General features: G+C 36.7%; 1 protein-coding gene across 4 annotated transcripts in view; it reads right to left on the minus strand.

Moving 5' to 3' along the window:
• The window catches only part of LOC134538360 (galactose mutarotase-like), a 36,635-nt gene that overhangs the window by 7,471 nt on the left and 4,701 nt on the right, over positions 1-24,463 (minus strand). For all 4 annotated transcript variants that reach the window (XM_063379618.1, XM_063379615.1, XM_063379616.1 and 1 more), the window contains exons 4-6: positions 20,995-21,152; positions 19,377-19,586; positions 18,255-18,342 (exon numbers count right to left, since the gene is read on the minus strand). In XM_063379618.1, the coding sequence (XP_063235688.1) occupies positions 18,255-18,342; positions 19,377-19,586; positions 20,995-21,152 (456 nt within the window). The remainder of the gene's footprint in view (positions 1-18,254; positions 18,343-19,376; positions 19,587-20,994; positions 21,153-24,463) is intronic.

Genomic DNA, 24,463 nt, shown 5'->3' on the forward strand with positions numbered 1-24,463 from the left:
CTCTCTAAGTTAGCAAAGTTTTTGTTAAGAGTGTTGCAGCATACATAGGTCGTCCAAATAATTTTTTACCCTAACAGTATAGTATGTTTGATTATATTTTGAATTGTTATTGTTTTGAATTGTTATAATTATTTTAGTCACATATCTAATAATTTGTTGCAGGGTGTAGATTTAAAAAAAATATATGTGAAAAAAAAACTCTAAAACTAAGACAGTTTTTGAATTTTTGTTTTTTTGATTCAGAATAAATAAATGAAGTATAAACAGGAAATTGTAAATTGTTTTTGGTTAATTTTTCTCTATTTTTTTTTATAATTACGGGTATAAATAGCTGATTGGCTACACTCACTATGGTGGTTTCAGAGGAGTTAGCTTCCAGTGAGAAGTTTCTTCACGTAACGTAAGATTAGAACAAAAATGTGTGTGTGCAGACCCGTATCAAGCCTCTGCGAGGCCCCTGGCATTATCCCGAAAAGAGGCCCCTTTCGCAGGAGTGAACATACCCCAAGCAAAAAAATAGGGGGTTCGGGGTCATTCCCGGAAAAAAATTTGTATTACAAGGTGCAAAATGGTGCTATTATATGTGTTTTTTAAAACCAAAATATTGAATATACAGTTGGAAGAATTGCAATATTTTCTACTGTTGTTAATTTTTACACGAATAAATAATAATTTGCATTACATTAACTTAAGTTCAGTTCCTGTGATACAAAAAAACAATACGATTCCAAAGGTTTTTCAATAAAATATATGTTTTACATTGAAAAAAATACACTGCAAGTCTTTCAATATATATTTATTTATTTTATTTATACTTATACTTAACAGAACTAAGTATTATTAATGTTTATATCAGATGACATCAAAACATGCAGTAATAATTAACCTATAATTGTTTTAAAATTATTAAATCTGCGACTGATTAATTTCTGAGGTTATATTGAAATCAATTAATGGTCTTTACTACTGTAAGCTGAAACAATACCAATTTTTATTTCAATAATGCAAAAAAGTGTTAATGAAAGATTGAACTTCAAAATCAAGTATAACATCCCCTTTAAGCACTAGCACCAAAGTCTACTTCAAAGTTTTCAACCTCTTGCACATAATGTCTATGGCTATCAATAATTTAAATAAGCTTCTTTCTACATTTTTTTGAGGCAAAGTCTTTGATGACATCACTAAAGTATAGCGTTCTAAGTATGTCACATTCGATACTGAGAATGCTCAAACTGTTTAATGCTTCTTGTTGCATAGCACTTCCTTTTATATTTTTAATAATCTTCAGTTTTGAAAAAGATCGTTCACCTGAAGCATTTGACACCATCATTGATAAGAACATTCTCAGAGAAATTTCCACATTCGGATGAAATGCTGGCAACAATATATTTTCATACAGATTATGATAGATGGCTAAATTTTCTTCGTACATTACAATATTTCTTTCCCCTTCTGATTCACCAGAGTTTGCACAATCGGAACCATTATAAAGGTGTACAAGCTGCAAAATATCTTTGTTTTCTGTAAGATAACTTTTTTAATGTAGGCATTCTTCAACAAGCTCCATCTTATTTACATCTTGTTTGTATACAGAAGCAAAATAGTCGCAACAAATTTTCAGTTTGTCTTCTTGAAGATCAATTAAATCCTCCAGAAATCCAAATATCTTCAAAACTCTTCTGTATGCTTCTGTGCGTATATTAAGATTCAATACCAATGAGTCTATGATTGGAAGGTAGGTCTCAACTCTAAGTTTATCTCTTCCTTTGAGACTAGTATCTGGGTTGCTGCTGTTGTCAAAAAACGTAAGCCGAGTGCTGCGTCTATTTGTTCTGTCCTGAGAATTATCACTATTAGTGTTTTTAGTTGATGCCAAAGCGGAACTTTCGTATCTGTCAAAACTGCCTCTTTTCTGTTCAACAATTGATTTTAGAGACTCGAGAACTTTAACAGCTACTGACAGAGTAAGAGTAGGTTTTTGCAGGACTGTGTTGACCTTGTTGATTCTTCCCAAGATATCATTCCAAAAGTAAGTGAGAAACACTGTCTCAAATCTTTCCATGCATTTCTTCAAACCCGCAGCTTTTAATTTCGTGTCAGCATACTGCTCGGTGTCATTTCTAATCGCATCCAGTACTGACTCAATCACTTCATATCCTTCGCTCAATGCTAAAACAGCATCTGCCCTAGCTGACCATCTAGTGTTGGAGAGTGGTTTTAGCTTTTTACTTGAATCAGTCATAGCAGATAACAAAACGTTCCATCTGCTAGTTGATGCTGAAAAAAAGTTGTACAGTGATTGAATGAAGTCAAAATATTTTGTCGCATTTTGGTTGCTTTCTGCTGCTACTACACCAACAAGATTCAAAGAGTGGGAAGAACATGGTATAAATTCTGCTAGTGGGTTTTCTTTTCTGATTCTTGCTTGCAAACCAGTGTATTTGCCACTCATGTTTGATGAATTGTCGTAAGATTGTCCCCGACAATTTTCAAAATGAATACCACAGTTTCTCAGCAAACCAGTTACTTCTTTGAAGAGTGTTTCGGCTGAATGCCCATTAATGGCAATGAATTTCTATAACCTTTCAGTTGTTTCACTATTTATTACATACCTCATAATAAACGTAAGTTGATCAGTATGTGCTACATCAGGTGTGGAGTCTATACATATCGAGTAATACTTAGCCTCCTTAACCTCTATAACAATCTGATCAAACACTTTTCTCCCCATCACTTCTATGAATTCATGACATACAAAAGACGACAGGTAAGAAACATTTCCTCGGCCTGTATTTCCATATTTATTTATATGTTCATTTAAAAATGGATCATATTCACTTATCAACTCAAGTGACCCTAAATAGTTCCCGTTATGTGGATAACCAAATTTCTCTTGATCTCCTCTGAATGGTAGACCTCTTTCAGCTAAAAACCTTACGACAGAGACAACTCTAACCAAAACATGCTGCCAATATTCACATTCCTTATTAATTTCGATCTGGAGTGCTGTATCAATTCGTCCTACTTCTTTGCAGCGTCTCAAGTACACTAACATATTATTTCTATGCTCCTTCCCATTTTCATGGCCAGTTAGAGACTGTGTTGCATGTTTTCAATAGTTGAAGCCTTCTGAACAGAATGGACTGGAAGAATTAGAACCAAAAAGTTTACAAACAAATAATATACTCGACCAGATGATGGTAAATACAGTAACCATTCACGCCTGATTTTCTCCCCAGTCTGAAGCTACCGGAAAAACATGGATGGACACAATGTTCGTGACTCAATTACTTTTTTTCTATCTTGTGAACACTCATATTTACGAACAGAATCAATAAAATTGTGGTTGAAATTTTGACAGCATGAAGGGCCTTTCCTTATCCAATAATCTTGAAGTTCATTTTTAGAACCTCGAAATAACTTCCATTGTTCTACATATTTACCTGGTTCCATTTCATCACAACTGCGTATTTCATCTTTTTCATGTGAAACTGAATTCTGAAGGTCAGAAATAGTTGCAGGAGCTCTGTCGGGATAAGCTTCTTGAACATTTACGAGTGGAGAGGATGACGGACCACAAGATGTAGGATTGCGATCAACTGGAAGACGATCTGAAGAACTAGAAGTGAGATCACTAATTAAGCCTAAATTTATTTCAGCACCAGAAACTGTTTGAAAAAATGAAGTAACTTTAAGTAAAGATTCTGTAAATAGTTCACTTCTTTTAGCCTTTTGTATTTTATGGGCACCACTTTCATAGATATGTTTCATGATTGCGATTAAGGAGCACTTTCAATCTTCTAATAAATTCCCACAGTTACATGGTAGACTGTTCACCTGAAAATAAATTACTTGATTTAATCATACAATCAAAATAAGAAAATTGCAATACATATATATATAGACACACACACATTTGGATCGGAAAAATACATAGGACATTTGCCTATCTGTGCAGATAAATGTATTGTATAAACCAATGAATTTTGGAAATAAACGATGTCAAATAGCTACATGAAACAATAACACAAGAAAAAAAATTTAAAAAATTCGAATAGGCAAACTTAAAACCCAAAACCTTAGATATTCTTGCTGTGAACCTTCACCCTAGCCAACTGTTTTTTATGTTAGACTCCTTCGCGAGGTCGAGACAACACCAACGAGTCTATCATTCCCCCCTTTACAACTATTATGTCAAGCCCTGTGACTATGTGACAGCGACAATACAGACTTGTGTCAAGTGGTGACTCTAACGGACGAACACAAATACCCAATGCCTTACCCAGGACTCGAACCCAGAACCGCAACCGCCCGCACCACAATCAGGCGCGCTACGGAGACCGGCAACTCGGTCACTATGCCACTACTGAAGGATGTGCAAAACTTTAGAAAAATAAGGAAAGTACAAATTTCATAGAATCACGTTTTTGGAAGTTAAGTTTTTATATACTGTTAAGTAATTAGATGACTTTGTCTTTTAATTACTAAGTAATTATATGACTTTGTCAGTAGATGTATTTGGTTCGTTCTGGGACAGGGGAGGGGGGAGGGGGATTCGGGGATTATGTCACTTCCTTCGACCATGCACACACGAAAAAGTGTCCCGTTATGTTCATCAGCCATGTACGCACGAAAAAATGTCCCGTTACGTAACGAACGAACGGAGGAGGACGGACAGACCAGCTCGCCAGGACGTCTCGCTATGAAAAGTATTAGGCGGTAATAAACAGCCAGGAGGTAACGAATATAAGCCTACTTCTACACGTGTTATGAACGCCGGATACATACGGCCAGGCAACCGTGTGTTTTGGCGCGCTCTACTTCCACGACGCGCAACGGCACCGGCAAGTTTTTATTACTACCTCCTCTCAAGTTCTGATCTCCTAATACTTCACAGCAGAGAAGCGCTGTTGGTCGGAGCCCGTAGGTACTTCCTTCGCACGCCTAACCTAACCTAACCTAACCTAAACTACCCTCACCTAACCTAATCCATATGCTAATCTATGCTAACCTAACCTAACCTAAACTAAACTAAACTAAACTAAACTAACCACACCTAACCTAATCCATATGCTAATCTATGCTAACCTAACCTAACCTAACCTAACCTAATCCATATGCTAATCTATGCAAACCTAACCTAACCTAACCTAAACTAAACTAAAATAACCTTAACCTAATCCATATGCTAATCTATGCTAACCTTACCTAAACTAAACTAAACTAAACTAAACTAAACTAAACTAAACTAAACTAAACTAAACTAAACTAAACTAAACTAAACTAAACTAAACTAAACTAAACTAAACTAAACTAAACTAAACTAAACTAAACTAAACTAACCTAACCTAACCTAACCTAACCTAACGTAACCTAACCTAACCTAACCTAACCTAACCTAACCTAAACTAACCTAACCTAACCTACCCTAACCTAAACTAAACTAAACTAAACTAAACTAACCTAACCTAATCCATATGCTAATCTATGCTAACCTAACCTAACCTAACCTTACCTAACCTAACCTAACCTAACCTAAACTAAACTAAACCTAACCTAACCTAACCTAACCTAACCTAACCTACCCTACCCAAACCTAACCTAACCTAACCTAATCCATATGCTAATCTATGCTAACCTAACCTAACCTAACCTAATCCATATGCTAATCTATGCTAACCTAACCTAATCCATGCCAATCTATGCTAATCCATATGCTAATCTATGCTAACCTAACCTAATCCATGCCAATCTATGCTAATCCATATGCTAATCTATGCTAACCTAACCTAACCTAACCTAATCCATATGCTAATCTATGCTAACCTAACCTAATCCATGCCAATCTATGCTAATCCATGTCAATCTATGCCAATCCGTATGCCAATCTATGCTTATTCGTATACCAATCTATGCTAACCTGTATGCCTATCTATGCTAATCCGTATGCCAATCTATGCTAATCCATATGTTAATCCATGCTAATCCATTTGCCATTTTGTATTTCTAGTAATTTCCACCAACTTCGAATCGTGACGTCACCGTTGCAATTTTCGTTACGGTCGCCATCTTGAAAATCCGCAATTTTTTATGTTAGAAATTCGGGAAAATTTTTAAAAATCATTAAAAAAATTAAATAATCGAATTAAATAAAAATCTTAAAAACCACTGTTGCAGTTATTGTTACGGTCGACATCTTGGATTATATAAATGTTGCATATTTCGTTACACCCGCCATCTTGGTTGAGTACCATATCATTCTTACACTTTTCGTTAAGACCACCATATTGGGTCCTATTAATGTTACAATTATCGTTATGGTCGCCATCTTTAAATTTAGACGCCATCTTGAAAATCTTTATTTATTATCCGATTTTAATGAAAAAAAAGTTCAAAATTCATCAAAAAATTAACTTAATAGAATTCTGTTTATATCGATTCCCGTCCTTGATTCGAAACCGGCGAGGGCAAAAAATATAAAATCAACAGATCCTTCCTCCACAGAAGCCACCTTCAGACTGACCTACCTCCACCAATAACAAGGTATTTACCATCAGATGGTATGACGTCACCACACCTTTGACCTTGACCTTGACCTTTGACCTTAACCTTGAAATTTGACCTTGACCTTGAAATTTGACCTTGACCTTGAAATTTAACCTTAACCTTGAAATTTGACCTCGACATTGATCTTTGACTTTGACCTTGATGTCCATCACGGATCCGTCATTTTATGTTCAGTACATGCTAGTGGTCATTGCCACCATCATGTTTTCGTCTGCTGGAGGTCACCATATTGTGTGTACTTGTCTTACCATCATGCAAATTCTATTCTAACATGCTACAGTGCAGTAATAATTTATTATTGCTGAGGTGCCCACCATCTTGAAATTTGACCGCCATGTTGAAATCATGTAATTATTTAGTTAGAAATGCGGGAAAAATTCCAATAGTCTCCGAAAAAATCAATTATTAATTTACAAATTGAATCGATGGATCCATGTCCACGGTTCGATTCTTGACCAGTGACAGTTGTAACTAATTATTAAATAAATTTTAAATTATTTTTTCCGTTACCTTTCGCGGAGTTTATTAATCATAAGTCAATATACCTAACCAAAGAATTAATACAGTGACGATAAGCCTATCATGAAAGTCTAATTTTTGAATAATCTGAATAACCTATAAGCCGTTCATGTACAAAACCGCACATAAAGAACAATTGTCTTCAGTCCATGAGACCGAGTCATGTCATTATCAGACGTATAGGCTAGTCATTTCAGGACCACATGACCTTCGTCGTTAGCTAATTATATTCAATTAATCCATCGTGACATTTTTATACATTCTAAAGGAGCAAGTAACCTTGAAAAATATTTTAGTAACACCAAGAGGTGATAAACTAGTAAATATTCAATCACTACATTTTGTACTACGCGCAATCAACAAAAAGGAAGCACCATCAACGAAAAGACAGCACCACCAACGAAAAGGCAGCTCCGCCAACGAAAAGGCAGCACATTTGGAAGCAACGACAACGAAAAGGCAGCACAGCCAACGAAAATACAGCACATTTGGAAGCACCGACAACGAAAAGACAGCAGCGACAACGAAAAGACAGAACATTTGGAAGCACCGACAACGAAAAGGCACCACATTTTGGAAGCACCGACCACGAAAAGTCAGCACCGCCAACGAAAAGGCAGCTCATTTGGAAGCACCGCTTTCGAAAAGACAGCACATTTGGAAGCACCGTCAACGAAAAGGCACGGACCGCAAGACCGGGCCATGAACAATGTCAGTCATATAGTCCATGAACACAGTACACACAGGAAACGAAACGTACACACAGTACACACTGGAAACGTATACACACAGTACACACAGGAAACGGAATGATCACACATACAGTAGCGGAAACACACAGGCTTAGTTGGAAATCAGAATACAAGAAATAAAAACATTAAATTTTTACTTTCAATATTTAATTACTTCTCAACATTACACAAATACAAGTAAAAGAAGCCATTATTGTATGTAGCCTGCTTTCCTCAGTTCTTTGAGTATGAAGGATATTTCTTTGATGCACGAATAGTTTCCTTCACAAAGCGAGCCATGTAGAAGTCTTAGCCGGTCAACCATTATGTTTGGATCTTTCCATGATGTGTAATCAATCTCTTCTACCACCATCTTACTTGCTTGTTTATTATAAATACTGTCAATATCACAATCATCCCAGTGATCATAATAAGCATTATCAGATTTATTTATTATAACACGACGTTTCCAACGTTTCGGTCTCAGGACATCGCCACATTCTTCGATCTTGTCAGCTCTAGGTGCTTCATCACAGTCTATACCTTTGTCAACAGCCTCAGAGTCACTGTAACAATCACTGTAGAAGACATCCTCTTCACCCAGATTACCGTATGAATTCGCTATCGATGATGTCGAAGTGTCTTCATCGTCTTCATGCTTCCTTTTTAGGAGTCCATCATTTTTACAAAGAATGGAGGATCTACTGAATATAGGCTTGAATGTATTCTCACTTTTCACGGTGTTGATACTGCCATTAGTTTCAGTCTTCCCGAAGCCATTAGCATCCTTCAATTTATGTTCTTTCTCACGATCGGGTGAGCTAATACCATCACGCTCAGGACAAGGAAAATTATTGTCGTAATGCAGATCACTCTTCTTTAGTCTAGTGGATCCATCAGTGTCCTCTATGCCGTAAGTAGTCTTGACTTTACATGTTCTACCATGTCTTTTTAAGCTGTCAATTCGTGTTAACAACCTGCTACAACGATTACAGCTTAACATGTTGCGTAGTGGGTTTCTAGCACAATCATTCTTCCCATGACGTCTAGCATTCCTTCTCATGGCAAAATCCTTGCCACAGTAACTACAGCGGCTACCTTCCGATTCAGCTGCAGATAACAAACCACGATCCATGGTAGCTTCTGTGACTAATGCCAGATGCAAACTAAGAGTTTTAAATTAGATCCAATACTTAAATAGAAATTTTTTCATATTTCATCAGCGAGAGTTAATTTATCTCATACAAAAGTACTTGCTGCAACTAGTTCTGCTTTTCAACAACTGATGACGTCACGTATTGCTTGCAGGTAAATAATATTTAGTTCTTTAATGCAGGATGCGGGATGCTCACTAACGATCGCAAAAGAAAGATGGCTTCGCTAGACTCCAAGGAAAAGGAAGTTCGTCTTGCATGTTGGTGCTCCACAGATGTCTCATGGAGTAATATTAATTTGACTGAGTAATGATATTTTTTAATTCCACCTGATAAAAATATTGCAAGTTTTGATTTAGTAGCAGAAATTATCGAATTAAATGTAACTCCAAATAAAATGACATGTCTCATTAAGAGTAAAACTCCTTCATGGAGAGATCGGTTTCTCAGAATAGTCAGATACACTTGAAGAAACCACAGGAATGATTGCAAGAACACGGGAAAAACCATCAAAATATTGATAAGAATAATCAGGAGCACACGGAGAAAAACCATCATAATATTGACAAGAATTATCGGGAGCACACGGAGAAAAACCATCATAATATTGACAAGAATTATCGGGAGCACACGGAGAAAACCGACAAAATTTTGACAAAAATTATCGGGAGCACACGGAGAAAACCACCACACATTTTCTTGGATATCATTAAATTTAAAAAAAAAATTAAAAATAAAAATAAATTAATAAAAAATTTAAAACAAAAAAAATCTACAAAAAAAATACACAAAATTCTGGCTTGTACTAAAACTCTATCTTTGCTCATCAATGATAGAGTTTTAGTACAAGCCAGAATTTTGTGTATTTTTTTTGTAGATTTTTTTTGTTTTAAATTTTTTATTAATTTATTTTTATTTTTAATTTTTTTTTTAAATTTAATGATATCCAAGAAAATGTCTGGTGGTTTTCTCCGTGTGCTCCCGATAATTTTTGTCAAAATTTTGTCGGTTTTCTCCGTGTGCTCCCGATAATTCTTGTCAATATTATGATGGTTTTTCTCCGTGTGCTCCCGATAATTCTTGTCAATATTATGATGGTTTTTCTCCGTGTGCTCCTGATTATTCTTATCAATATTTTGATGGTTTTTCCCGTGTTCTTGCAATCATTCCTGTGGTTTCTTCAAGTGTATCTGACTATTCTGAGAAACCGATCTCTCCATGAAGGAGTTTTACTCTTAATGAGACATGTCATTTTATTTGGAGTTACATTTAATTCGATAATTTCTGCTACTAAATCAAAACTTGCAATATTTTTATCAGGTGGAATTAAAAAATATCATTACTCAGTCAAATTAATATTACTCCATGAGACATCTGTGGAGCACCAACATGCAAGACGAACTTCCTTTTCCTTGGAGTCTAGCGAAGCCATCTTTCTTTTGCGATCGTTAGTGAGCATCCCGCATCCTGCATTAAAGAACTAAATATTATTTACCTGCAAGCAATACGTGACGTCATCAGTTGTTGAAAAGCAGAACTAGTTGCAGCAAGTACTTTTGTATGAGATAAATTAACTCTCGCTGATGAAATATGAAAAAATTTCTATTTAAGTATTGGATCTAATTTAAAACTCTTAGTTTGCATCTGGCATTAGTCACAGAAGCTACCATGGATCGTGGTTTGTTATCTGCAGCTGAATCGGAAGGAAGCCGCTGTAGTTACTGTGGCAAGGATTTTGCCATGAGAAGGAATGCTAGACGTCATGGGAAGAATGATTGTGCTAGAAACCCACTACGCAACATGTTAAGCTGTAATCGTTGTAGCAGGTTGTTAACACGAATTGACAGCTTAAAAAGACATGGTAGAACATGTAAAGTCAAGACTACTTACGGCATAGAGGACACTGATGGATCCACTAGACTAAAGAAGAGTGATCTGCATTACGACAATAATTTTCCTTGTCCTGAGCGTGATGGTATTAGCTCACCCGATCGTGAGAAAGAACATAAATTGAAGGATGCTAATGGCTTCGGGAAGACTGAAACTAATGGCAGTATCAACACCGTGAAAAGTGAGAATACATTCAAGCCTATATTCAGTAGATCCTCCATTCTTTGTAAAAATGATGGACTCCTAAAAAGGAAGCATGAAGACGATGAAGACACTTCGACATCATCGATAGCGAATTCATACGGTAATCTGGGTGAAGAGGATGTCTTCTACAGTGATTGTTACAGTGACTCTGAGGCTGTTGACAAAGGTATAGACTGTGATGAAGCACCTAGAGCTGACAAGATCGAAGAATGTGGCGATGTCCTGAGACCGAAACGTTGGAAACGTCGTGTTATAATAAATAAATCTGATAATGCTTATTATGATCACTGGGATGATTGTGATATTGACAGTATTTATAATAAACAAGCAAGTAAGATGGTGGTAGAAGAGATTGATTACACATCATGGAAAGATCCAAACATAATGGTTGACCGGCTAAGACTTCTACATGGCTCGCTTTGTGAAGGAAACTATTCGTGCATCAAAGAAATATCCTTCATACTCAAAGAACTGAGGAAAGCAGGCTACATACAATAATGGCTTCTTTTACTTGTATTTGTGTAATGTTGAGAAGTAATTAAATATTGAAAGTAAAAATTTAATGTTTTTATTTCTTGTATTCTGATTTCCAACTAAGCCTGTGTGTTTCCGCTACTGTATGTGTGATCATTCCGTTTCCTGTGTGTACTGTGTGTATACGTTTCCAGTGTGTACTGTGTGTACGTTTCGTTTCCTGTGTGTACTGTGTGTACGTTCTGTTTCCTGTGTGTACTGTGTGTACGTTCCTTTTCCTGTGTGTACTGTGTATACGTTTCGTTTCCTGTGTGTACTGTGTGTACGTTCCGTTTCCTGTGTGTACTGTGTATACGTTTCGTTTCCTGTGTGTACTGTGTGTACGTTTAGTTTCCTGTGTGTACTGTGTGTACGTTCCGTTTCCTGTGTGTACTGTGTGTACGTTCCGTTTTCTGTGTGTACTGTGTGTATACGTTCCGTTTCCTGTGTGTACTGTGTGTACGTTTAGTTTCCTGTGTGTACTGTGTGTACGTTCCGTTTCCTTTGTGTACTGTGTGTATACGTTCCGTTTCCTGTGTGTACTGTGTGTACGTTCCGTTTCCTGTGTGTACTGTGTGTACGTTCCGTTTCCTGTGTGTACTGTGTGTATACGTTCCGTTTCCTGTGTGTACTGTGTGTACGTTCCGTTTCTTGTGTGTACTGTGTGTACGTACCGTTTCCTGTGTGTACTGTGTGTACGTTCCGTTTTCTGTGTGTACTGTGTGTACATTCCGTTTTCTTGTGTTTACTGTGTGTACATTCCGTTTTCTTGTGTTTACTGTGTGTACATTCCGTTTTCCTGTGTGTACTGTGTGTTCATTCCGTTTTCCTGTGTGTACTGTGTGTATATTCCGTTTTCCTGTGTGTAAATTACGTTTTCCTGTGTGTACTGGGTGTACATTTCGTTTTTCTGTGTGTACTGTGTTCATGGACTATATGACTGACATTGTTCATGGCCCGGTCTTGCGGTCCGTGCCTTTTCGTTGACGGTGCTTCCAAATGTGCTGTCTTTTCGAAAGCGGTGCTTCCAAATGAGCTGCCTTTTCGTTGGCGGTGCTGACTTTTCGTGGTCGGTGCTTCCAAAATGTGGTGCCTTTTCGTTGTCGGTGCTTCCAAATGTTCTGTCTTTTCGTTGTCGCTGCTGTCTTTTCGTTGTCGGTGCTTCCAAATGTGCTGTATTTTCGTTGGCTGTGCTGCCTTTTCGTTGTCGTTGCTTCCAAATGTGCTGCCTTTTCGTTGGCGGAGCTGCCTTTTCGTTGGTGGTGCTGTCTTTTCGTTGATGGTGCTTCCTTTTTGTTGATTGCGCGTAGTACAAAATGTAGTGATTGAATATTTACTAGTTTATCACCTCTTGGTGTTACTAAAATATTTTTCAAGGTTACTTGCTCCTTTAGAATGTATAAAAATGTCACGATGGATTAATTGAATATAATTAGCTAACGACGAAGGTCATGTGGTCCTGAAATGACTAGCCTATACGTCTGATAATGACATGACTCGGTCTCATGGACTGAAGACAATTGTTCTTTATGTGCGGTTTTGTACATGAACGGCTTATAGGTTATTCAGATTATTCAAAAATTAGACTTTCATGATAGGCTTATCGTCACTGTATTAATTCTTTGGTTAGGTATATTGACTTATGATTAATAAACTCCGCGAAAGGTAACGGAAAAAATAATTTAAAATTTATTTAATAATTAGTTACAACTGTCACTGGTCAAGAATCGAACCGTGGACATGGATCCATCGATTCAATTTGTAAATTAATAATTGATTTTTTCGGAGACTATTGGAATTTTTCCCGCATTTCTAACTAAATAATTACATGATTTCAACATGGCGGTCAAATTTCAAGATGGTGGGCACCTCAGCAATAATAAATTATTACTGCACTGTAGCATGTTAGAATAGAATTTGCATGATGGTAAGACAAGTACACACAATATGGTGACCTCCAGCAGACGAAAACATGATGGTGGCAATGACCACTAGCATGTACTGAACATAAAATGACGGATCCGTGATGGACATCAAGGTCAAAGTCAAAGATCAATGTCGAGGTCAAATTTCAAGGTTAAGGTTAAATTTCAAGGTCAAGGTCAAATTTCAAGGTCAAGGTCAAATTTCAAGGTTAAGGTCAAAGGTCAAGGTCAAGGTCAAAGATGTGGTGACGTCATACCATCTGATGGTAAATACCTTGTTATTGGTGGAGGTAGGTCAGTCTGAAGGTGGCTTCTGTGGAGGAAGGATCTGTTGATTTTATATTTTTTGCCCTCGCCGGTTTCGAATCAAGGACGGGAATCGATATAAACAGAATTCTATTAAGTTAATTTTTTGATGAATTTTGAACTTTTTTTTCATTAAAATCGGATAATAAATAAAGATTTTCAAGATGGCGTCTAAATTTAAAGATGGCGACCATAACGATAATTGTAACATTAATAGGACCCAATATGGTGGTCTTAACGAAAAGTGTAAGAATGATATGGTACTCAACAAAGATGGCGGGTGTAACGAAATATGCAACATTTATATAATCCAAGATGTCGACCGTAACAATAACTGCAACAGTGGTTTTTAAGATTTTTATTTAATTCGATTATTTAATTTTTTTAATGATTTTTAAAAATTTTCCCGAATTTCTAACATAAAAAATTGCGGATTTTCAAGATGGCGACCGTAACGAAAATTGCAACGGTGACGTCACGATTCGAAGTTGGTGGAAATTACTAGAAATACAAAATGGCAAATGGATTAGCATGGATTAACATATGGATTAGCATAGATTGGCATACGGATTAGCATAGATTGGCATACAGGTTAGCATAGATTGGTATACGAATAAGCATAGATTGGCATACGGATTGGCATAGATTGACATGGATTAGCATAGATTGGCATGGATTAGGTTAGGTTAGCATAGATTAGCATATGGATTAGGTTAGGTTAGGTTAGGTTAGCATAGATTAGCATATGGATTAGCATAGATTGGCATGGATTAGGTTAGGTTAGCATAGATTAGCATATGGATTAGCATAGATTGGCATGGATTAGGTTAGGTTAGCATAGATTAGCATATGGATTAGGTTAGGTTAGGTTAGGTTAGCATAGATTAGCATATGGATTAGGTTAGGTTAGGTTAGGTTTGGGTAGGGTAGGTTAGGTTAGGTTAGGTTAGGTTAGGTTTAGTTTAGTTTAGGTTAGGTTAGGTTAGGTAAGGTTAGGTTAGGTTAGGTTAGCATAGATTTGCATATGGATTAGGTTAGGTGTGGTTAGTTTAGTTTAGTTTAGTTTAGTTTAGGTTAGGTTAGGTTAGCATAGATTAGCATATGGATTAGGTTAGGTGAGGGTAGTTTAGGTTAGGTTAGGTTAGGTTAGGCGTGCGAAGGAAGTACCTACGGGCTCCGACCAACAGCGCTTCTCTGCTGTGAAGTATTAGGAGATCAGAACTTGAGAGGAGGTAGTAATAAAAACTTGCCGGTGCCGTTGCGCGTCGTGGAAGTAGAGCGCGCCAAAACACACGGTTGCCTGGCCGTATGTATCCGGCGTTCATAACACGTGTAGAAGTAGGCTTATATTCGTTACCTCCTGGCTGTTTATTACCGCCTAATACTTTTCATAGCGAGACGTCCTGGCGAGCTGGTCTGTCCGTCCTCCTCCGTTCGTTCGTTACGTAACGGGACATTTTTTCGTGCGTACATGGCTGATGAACATAACGGGACACTTTTTCGTGTGTGCATGGTCGAAGGAAGTGACATAATCCCCGAATCCCCCTCCCCCCTCCCCTGTCCCAGAACGAACCAAATACATCTACTTTTGTCTTATAATTACTTATATACCCCAATCCCAACAGAAAATTAGAACATGTTCTATTATGGTTTCTGTTATATTTTCGGGTAAAGAAACTGTAAAACCCAGAAGCTCGTTATACAATGGCTCGGAAGTGAATTTGTATCATAAAAACACATGTGAAAATGTGTTCTAATCCTGTAAATAATATTTGAATCGTAATCACTATAAATACCTACCACATATTGTCACACACTGCATATTTCTCCTCTCTTTTTTCTGCTTCTCTTTTCTGTTTTTTTTTTTTTAATATATATTTCCAAACACTAATGGAGGTGATGTACTGATGCACATAAGAAGCTGACGTAGATTCAACATGAATTTATAAACTATATACGACAGAAATGTTTGTTTAATGTTTGAACATGTGTAATATTGTAAATGCATAACCTTTTTCATTTATTTTGTAATCCTTATGACATGTCCAATATCTTTGTACAATTGGGTATGAAAAATATCCTAAGGATGCAATAAAACAAACAAAAAAACTGCGTTTTCAGGTCCGCATCCGAGTTATTTCGCTTCTGCGCCATTGTAGAACGATCTTAAAATCTACTACGGAACTGGGCCTCATATGATTAAACAGTAGGCTAAATTTCTCCTGCTATTACTAAGCCCAGTGATACAAATCACTTACCATTACTGTACACACATTTTACAAAACGGCAATTTATTTATAGTAACAACACAGAAAACAAACTTTCGCTTACTCTCATAGCCCAGCGCAGAACTGTTTATTTACGCAGTAGATCGATTCCTCGATAGGTAAAACGCGCATTGTTTAAATGTACTGCCAACATAATGCGCGCAGTGCACCTGCACGCTGACCACCATTCGACAGCTAGCTGCTTGATATGATTCCTTTCGATTGGTTTGCTAGTGTGTAATGTATAAATTATTAAAAACGAATAATATATATGTAAGAAATTATGTATCATCGAATATTTTTTTATTCCTCAAGCCGGAACAAGAAATTTTTTTCTTGCAATAGTGTATTGTCACACACTTGTCACAGACAGAACAATTGTAGTGTGTGTTTTCTTTGGCGATGGTGATTTATTTGAGCAGACTGAGGCCCCCTGGGGGGCGAGGCCCCCGGCGGCCGCCGGGTGCGCCTATACGTTAATACGGCACTGTGTGTGTGTTTATGAGTATTTAATTTGGCTTAGTTTCATTGTTTTATTTTGGGATAGCATTATTCATCCCATGGATGCAATAAACTAAAATAAACGTTTCCACCCAACATCGGCTCTGAGCTCAAATATGGAGCATGTGCTAGCACACGCGAAGGGAGCCTATAGTTCACAGGATGAGAGCCACAACCGAAGAGTTCCGAAGTTCTTCGAATTATGTCTATCGCTAAAATCTAAACAACTTTTGATTTTAGTAACGAAAAAATAAATACAGATATTTTTATTTACTACGCCGACCGAAATTAACCTAACATTTTACTTCGGTAAACTTCGGAACTGTTCGGGTTGTGGCTGTGGCTTTCATCCCCGTGAACTGTAGGCTATTCCAAAACCGCACCGTTGTACTATCCACTCAATGCTTTCATATGGACCAAAATACTGGTCATTTCAATGCGGCGCTATTCAGGTGTTGGCATCACACCTCTATGCTCACCCCATAGTTTAGCAAATTCACATTGACAGCGACTTAGGCGAGAATGTGTGAGTTTTATTGTTGCTTCTCGTGATTCCCATGGTAAATGCTGAATAAAATGTATATTGCAATGTTTAAAAAAAGTAAATAAAGTACTGTCGAGAGACGTGAGGAAATATTTTTCACCCCTGTTAGCAGCAAATGCTATCCAAGACCGTCGAGAAAAGGGCAAGGGGTGGAGCGAAAGGCGAAGGGGTAGAGGTGTGCGGTTGAGTTTCGAGAATTTTTTTTTAATGCTTGGGTTCACCCTGATAGGACGAAAATCACAAGTCAATAGTTAAACGAATTTATAAATTACGCTTACGGTGGCTGCGTGTTTGAAGAAAATGAATTAATCAGAACAGCTCAGATATGTTCATCAGTGGTTTCAGTGCAGGCGTGTACTGTTATCAGTTTGCCCGTATCAACCAGCGAAGATGGGGAAAAAAATACATAGAAGTTAAAAAAAAATTAAAGTTGAAAAAACGAGATATGTTTGTACCTACGAGAACAATATAAAATATTTAAAAAAAAAATGATAATCTTTGTGCCCATTTCTCCAGCAATTATATCCCACTTCTGCCGAGAAAGATATCTGTTGTAATTTATTTTTCCTCGCATGTTCCGCAGAAACTAGTTTTAAAATACAATTATAAATAAAAAAAATTATATGTCTGTTGTTATGACCTACTGATAACCTACAAAATTACAAGGTATGTGAGGTATGTGAGGTATGTGACGCGGACGTCACAACTGTGCGAGAAAAATCAAACTGGTTTGAACGAGCAGCTAGTTGTGGTGACGTGTTCGTGCGTAATCTGCAGAGGCGGTTGCCGGCAGTGGAAGCTCTTCATTTCCAACCGCATTGTTTGATTGCTGCGACGAACTCAAGACCTCTTTCCGCCCGCTGTGACTCTAGCCTTGTGCGATAACATGCTCAGATCACGTATGGAGTTGTGGCCACGGTAATTTTTACAGTCACGTAGAGTTTATTTTTAACTGTGGGGTATTTAAAAAAAAAATGTACATTAAACAATATGGAAGGGCCTCGACGTAAATATTCGCCCCCCCCCCCCCCCTTTTTCCCCTCGAGAACTTGTTTTCTCTCAGCAGCCTTGCATCCAACAATAGCTACACGAACCACCTGGACTAAAACAACTGACTTGCGTATTTGCCTTACCTGTGGGGATGTTTTCATGGTCAGTCACGGTGTAGTAATCGGCGTTTATCTTGACCAAATGTTCGTAGATGCACTGAGACCCGTTCGCCTGAAAATTTAATGGCGAAATACATTATTAGGCCTACATTCAATACACCTTTTAGAATGGAATTATTCACAGCTGTTAATTTTTTCCGAAGTGAAAACAGATAAAATTTGTCAACAGGTTTGTTCTGCGCACGCACACCTATTAATTTAGACTTATTTTTAGTTAATGAATTACGGCGGTCTGCCAGAAGTATTTTGTTGTAATTTGCTAAGTATTATTCTTTTCAACGCTTTAGTCAAGTTAGCTTAAGACCAGCAAGAATGAATGAATATTAATGAACTAGTTTTTTTAAAATAAATAATCAAAAAACCAACAAACTAATCATTTTAAGAATTGACTATGAATTTTATTTTTATTCCACAATATTATTTTTTTAATAAGATATTACGTACAGTAATTCAGATAATTTTGCTTTCAAATACGTATATACATAATTTTTTTAGTAATGATTTGATAGTAATTTTGTGTAATACTCTGGGTGTTTTTGACGTGACAACGTCTAATAAATCGATGAACGCCGGCTGCACGCACGAAAAAGTGTCCCGTTACGCACATTGTCCCGTTACGCTGTGTCCCGTTACGCTCATTGAAAGCTTGCGCCGCATCTATCTCTCTTCCACTCGATTGGAACAACCATCGATTTGACTTTTTCGAGGCACATTAAACTTGAAACACTCCCATTCGTTTCCTACATTTCCTATCATCGTCCTATCCTTAACAGAATAACACAGATTGGAAGAAGTTAAATAGCACTCATGTATAAAAGTTATAGTTAAAATAATCTCTTCGTTAAGGTAATAAACATATTTGAATGAATGAGTGCAAATAAAAGTAAATTTATCAATTAAATTGTAGATTTCATTTCACTCCTTCTTTGTATCCATACAAAATAGTGATAATTCAATAAAAATTATTCAATTTTATTCATAAAAGTATGCAATCATTTCACCAACGTTTTGTTATGACGTTGTCACGTTAATATATCGTCCGTAAACCGACTTTACAGACAACCAATTTTATTTCTTTTTACTCACGTGTCCACAAAGATTGAAGTATGAATGGTTGGTCAAATTGATGGGCGTCGGCTTGGTTGAGGTCGCCTTCCACGTCACTTTCAACTCGTTGCTGTCGGTCAGCTGATACGTGACGCTAGCCAGCACCGCTCCGGGGAAACCTTCTTCGCCGTCGCTGCTCAAGTAGCTGAACACCACCTTGTCGTCTTCCACGCAGGAGCTCCACACCTTCTGCAAATGTCCAACAGCGATTCCTTGACACACGCCAGAAAAAAAAAATAGTGCGTGGAGTCCCTCCGCGCGGAAGAAGTGAAACTTCGTAATGTGGAAATGAAAATAGGAAGGGGTAGAAATTGATTTTTAGTGAAATCATATTGTATCAAATCAAACTAAAATAAATCATGAAATTATTCAACGACAAAAGCTGTTTATTTAATCAAGCGGACGGGTTCGCCCCAAGGAGAAAATTGACGCGGCGAGACCTCGTGGACATAGAGAAATGACACACACTCACTATTTATATGTCTATGAAACATGATTTTTTTTTCTGCAATTTAAATTGTAATATACAAAAAGTGTATTGAAAATTGAAACAAATATGGTGACACTACAAACTGTCAGGATCTTTATTTTTTTTCTTACTCTCTCCCTCTTGCGTTGGAATATTGGAGGCTACTCGCTGCTAACGCTCGCGCATGCGTTCGAGTGCCACGCATTCATTCTCGCTCTGTCTCTTTCTATTCCCCCTCCCCAGGAGCATTAAATGTTTAACGCAACCTTGTTGGAAGTCGCATTAGAAGTTTCACTTCAAAAAGTTTTCTGCTTGATTGATTATTTCACAGGTTTTTATGCCGCCGGTTTAGCGCTGATATGAAATATAAAAATTCAAGGCACTCGCAGCTGACCGTATGGGATACTTACATCTATTTTCTGAAACAAGCGCATATGCACACTGTTTTATTCTTTCCTTCATCTATCTCTCTCGATTATTATTATCATTATTATTTTGACGGGGAACCAATTATCGCACAAAGAGGAGAACGAAAACCAGCCCGGAAACATATACAGAATAGTGCTCTTTTTATATCTATATTTGGCCAAGTACATATTCTCTGTCATAATTGGTGTCAAAAACATTTCAAAACAATGTTTCACGAAAAACGTTGCATTAAAACTCGGCCTTAAAATTTTACACTCATCGCGTCCAAAAAAAAAGTTTATCTTTAAATTTCCTTCTAGAAAATCAGGTCCAAATCCCAGGGTTTAGTTAGTTTTTTTTTTCGAGTATTTTTCTTTTTTATCGGAGCCGTTTCATTATATATTTTAAGATTTCACTCTGCAAATGGAATGATTGATTCGATAGTCGACATACCTGCTTCGGCGCTGAAATCTAGCGGCGGGTGCGGAAACTACGTGTGATATTTCGTTCAGAAATGCAGTTGAAAACTCAGTCTGCGTGTATATTTGTCACGCTTGGAATTATTTTAAAGAATTTTACGTTAATTTCGTGTTCTTGTTTCGTATTATGTAATGAACGTGTAGGTACGCCAGCGCCTACCGATGAAAAGCAGCGGCCGTTCATGTTGAAGCCACTTCATCATTGGACGGCAAAAGGACAGTAGCCATGTCTCAGAATTACCTTATCGAACCCTTTCAGTCCTCCGTGCAAGGTGTTGTTGCCGTCGTTCAGACTTATCTGGTAGGTTTCGTTCCCAATTTTGAAACGTCCGTTTTTTATCCTGTTCGCAACACGTCCTACTACCGCCCCGAAGTAAGGATTGTCAGCCTTCAGATAACCTGAAACAAAAATCAAATCAATTAAATGCCTTGCAAACAGACACTACCTAGCAGAACATTTTACGTAAAATTAAGAACCAAACCTATAAGGAGGGATATGAACAGAATTACGACATCTTGATTTCAACAGTTTTTTAGGCCACACAAAGAAAATAAACATTCCGTACTTTTACGAAAGATTTCTTTTGAAACACGTTACCAAGAAATAGTTTGTAATAAATTAAGAAAGATATTGCAACTGTGTAAACAGATGACTATGGTAATTTTGAACGTATGAAATAAGATTTTTGAGATAATACTGAGTATTTCTTTTGAAAATTGCCAAAAAAAAAGTTTTTTAATTATGTTACATATGAGAATATTATTTTAAACCAAGGAAAATATAATCAAATATTTAATCATTTGATTTTATTTGGTTTTATTATGCTTAGAAATGTGCGCAGATTTTACTAGAAAGCTATTCAGGGAACGGTTTACAAACTAACTAGGTATTGGAGGCACTGGGACAACTCAAAGCATAAATGCTCGGGTTAAGAATCCGAACTCAGTATTACTGCAAAAATTATTTTGTACGGTACAGTTGTTTTCGTGTAAATGTAAAAATACAAATATTTATCATTTACATTAATATTTATGTTCCATTTACAAAAAAATACAGAGAAACTATTTAACTTTTAAAGCATAGCTCATGATTTAACAGAGTTACTGAAGTAACGATAAACTAAGAATAAGCTCCCGAATAAAAACAAACAAGTTATTTTTCTACCGCCTGCTAAGAACAGAAAATGGTCACATCAGTTGGTTTTTAAGTCGTGTTTATTCACAACTTTCTGTGAAATTGGTGAACATTCTGTATTTTTATGTAAAATATAATCTATAAGCTAAAGTAAATGACGAATATGAAAGCAAAATCATCTAAATTATTTTACACTCTAAATATATGATAAATTTGAGTATACAGGCTACATCAAAAATATCGCCCGTATTTGAAAGGATATCTAAAATCGACACGTCAGTAATCGACTGTATATGTGTGCATTGCGAATGAAGGCTACCCTCTGGACGATTAGGTTTCAAAACCAATTGGAAAACAAACTGTATTCACAGTATATTCAAGCTACGCAATAAAAATGTAATTAACAATTACCGTGTATTTTTGAAGTAACACTTCTTTAGGCGCTTTGAGGGTAAACTGTTATAGTATGTAACGAAATGAGCGCGCACAATGCAGCGGAAATTTAAAAAGGTGGACTTTTTTTCCAATTGTGTTCAAGCGAAAGATAATTATCACATAGCACGTGGGGTTTTTTTTCTTCAAAAGAATGATAAATAATTCATGTAATAAACAAACTGAAAAACATGTACTAACATATAATTTAAATGTAGAACTAATAGCTACCACAAAATGTTACTGTAGTTTGATTTTCTTCAGGTTTAATTATACTTTACTAGCAAAGAAAATTTTGTTATGATGTAGGCCTACATAGCATCGATCATAATTTCTACTTCGTTGTTGGTTTTAACTTTTACGTGACGAACTCTGCTCTATCTGAAGTTAAGTGTATGCTGTATAGCTAGTTTATTTGTCAAACTAAAGTTTGCAGTCTAAAGGTCACAAGTATTGAGCTACATGTGACTTGTGATTCGTAAAAAATAATTATTTTAAATAATTTTAATAATCGTATTTAATATCTCACAAAACTCAGTTTTTCATTCTATGAGAATAAATTTTCAGCGTACATGTTGATTCCCAGTTTCTTAATCTTGCCAAATAAGTATAAGTTCTTACCTGCATACACGCGCCTTTTTTTTTTTTGTAAACCTTTTAAATCTGGGTCGTATTTTTGTCGCATGGTATACAGCTAAGAAATATTTTGATGTGTAATTAATTTCCACACTCACATGCAACAAATATTTCTGAACCAACGTCTTGAATCTATGATTTTTTTTTGGCCGATAATTCAGCTCTTGAACGTTGTATAAACAGTGATAACTTTTTTTTTCAGTTGATATGCCAAATGCCGTAATTTTGCAATGCAATAACTCCCTGATATGCTTTATAAGTTAAACTACCACTTTAAATATACTTAATACCTTAACTTTGTTTTGTGTTCTGAAAAACAACACATTGACACAAAAATGTTGCACATTATATATATATATATATATATATATATATATATATATATATATAATTCAGGGAATCTTATAAAATATTCGCTGTTTCCGAACACCTCCTCAAAGGACCCTGTAGCCTAAAGGACCTCTGCAAAGTGCATCAGCCATTTACATTGACCTTCCGAACTATCGCAATGACCCTTACATCCTTATTATATTATATACTGTGAATCGTATCCTTGGTTTCATGCAACTTATGGCCCCTGAGAGGTTTGCGACGCTCTCTCTTGGCGTGTTGCTAGGCCAGGAAACTCCTGTCGATACCCTTTTATCTTTATCTGCTTCTGTCATTGCCAAATGAAAAAAAAAAAAACTGAAAAAGTATAACTTGAAATTTTCCAGAAAATAGACCGTCGAAAAAAAAAAAAATTCAAACGCAGACGACTGCCGATGGAGTAATTTTTTTGCTGGTTCACACCAGGTTGTGTTCGCGACAAAATAATTCGTTAATTTGATACAATTTCTTGGACGTACGCTGCTTTTCAAGGTAAAAAAATTCATAAATACAAAATGAGAGATAAAAATGAAAACACAAACCGAAAAAGAAAACAAGCCGATGTCAAACAGTATAAACCCAACGATGAAACTAAACAGGTATTGTGGACAACACAAGGAAGACAGCACAGACGAACACATTCAGACTTAAATATCGGACAGCACGAGAATTCCGTGGGAAGGAATTTAGCATGAAAAAAAAAATAACAGACGCAGTGGCGGATCCAGAGGTTCACCTCGGAGGGTCGAGGGGGGGGGGGGGGGCGCTCTTGGATTTCAGATTAGCCAGACAAAAAATGTCTTAAAATTACTAAATATGTATTTAATCTACTTACACTACACATAACATCCAACCACCATATTTTATGATTCTACAAGAAATTCATTAATTATATAGTAAAATATTTTATTGTTTTCAGAAACAATAATTTTTTTGTCGGCAATATTAACGTAGCAGACAACTGGTTTTTCGGGGGGGGGGGGGAATTGTCCCTGGTGCCTTCCCCCCCCCCCCCCTCCCTTGGTTCCGCCACTGAGACGAACACAGTGAGCTAACAACGACGAAACATTTTCAACGATTCAGGCAGACATCAAATATACGAACACAACCATGACATAGGTATAACCGTCGAACACGG

This window comes from Bacillus rossius, chromosome 13 (genome assembly GCF_032445375.1).
Source record: "Bacillus rossius redtenbacheri isolate Brsri chromosome 13, Brsri_v3, whole genome shotgun sequence".
NCBI classification, from domain to species: domain Eukaryota; kingdom Metazoa; phylum Arthropoda; class Insecta; order Phasmatodea; family Bacillidae; genus Bacillus; species Bacillus rossius.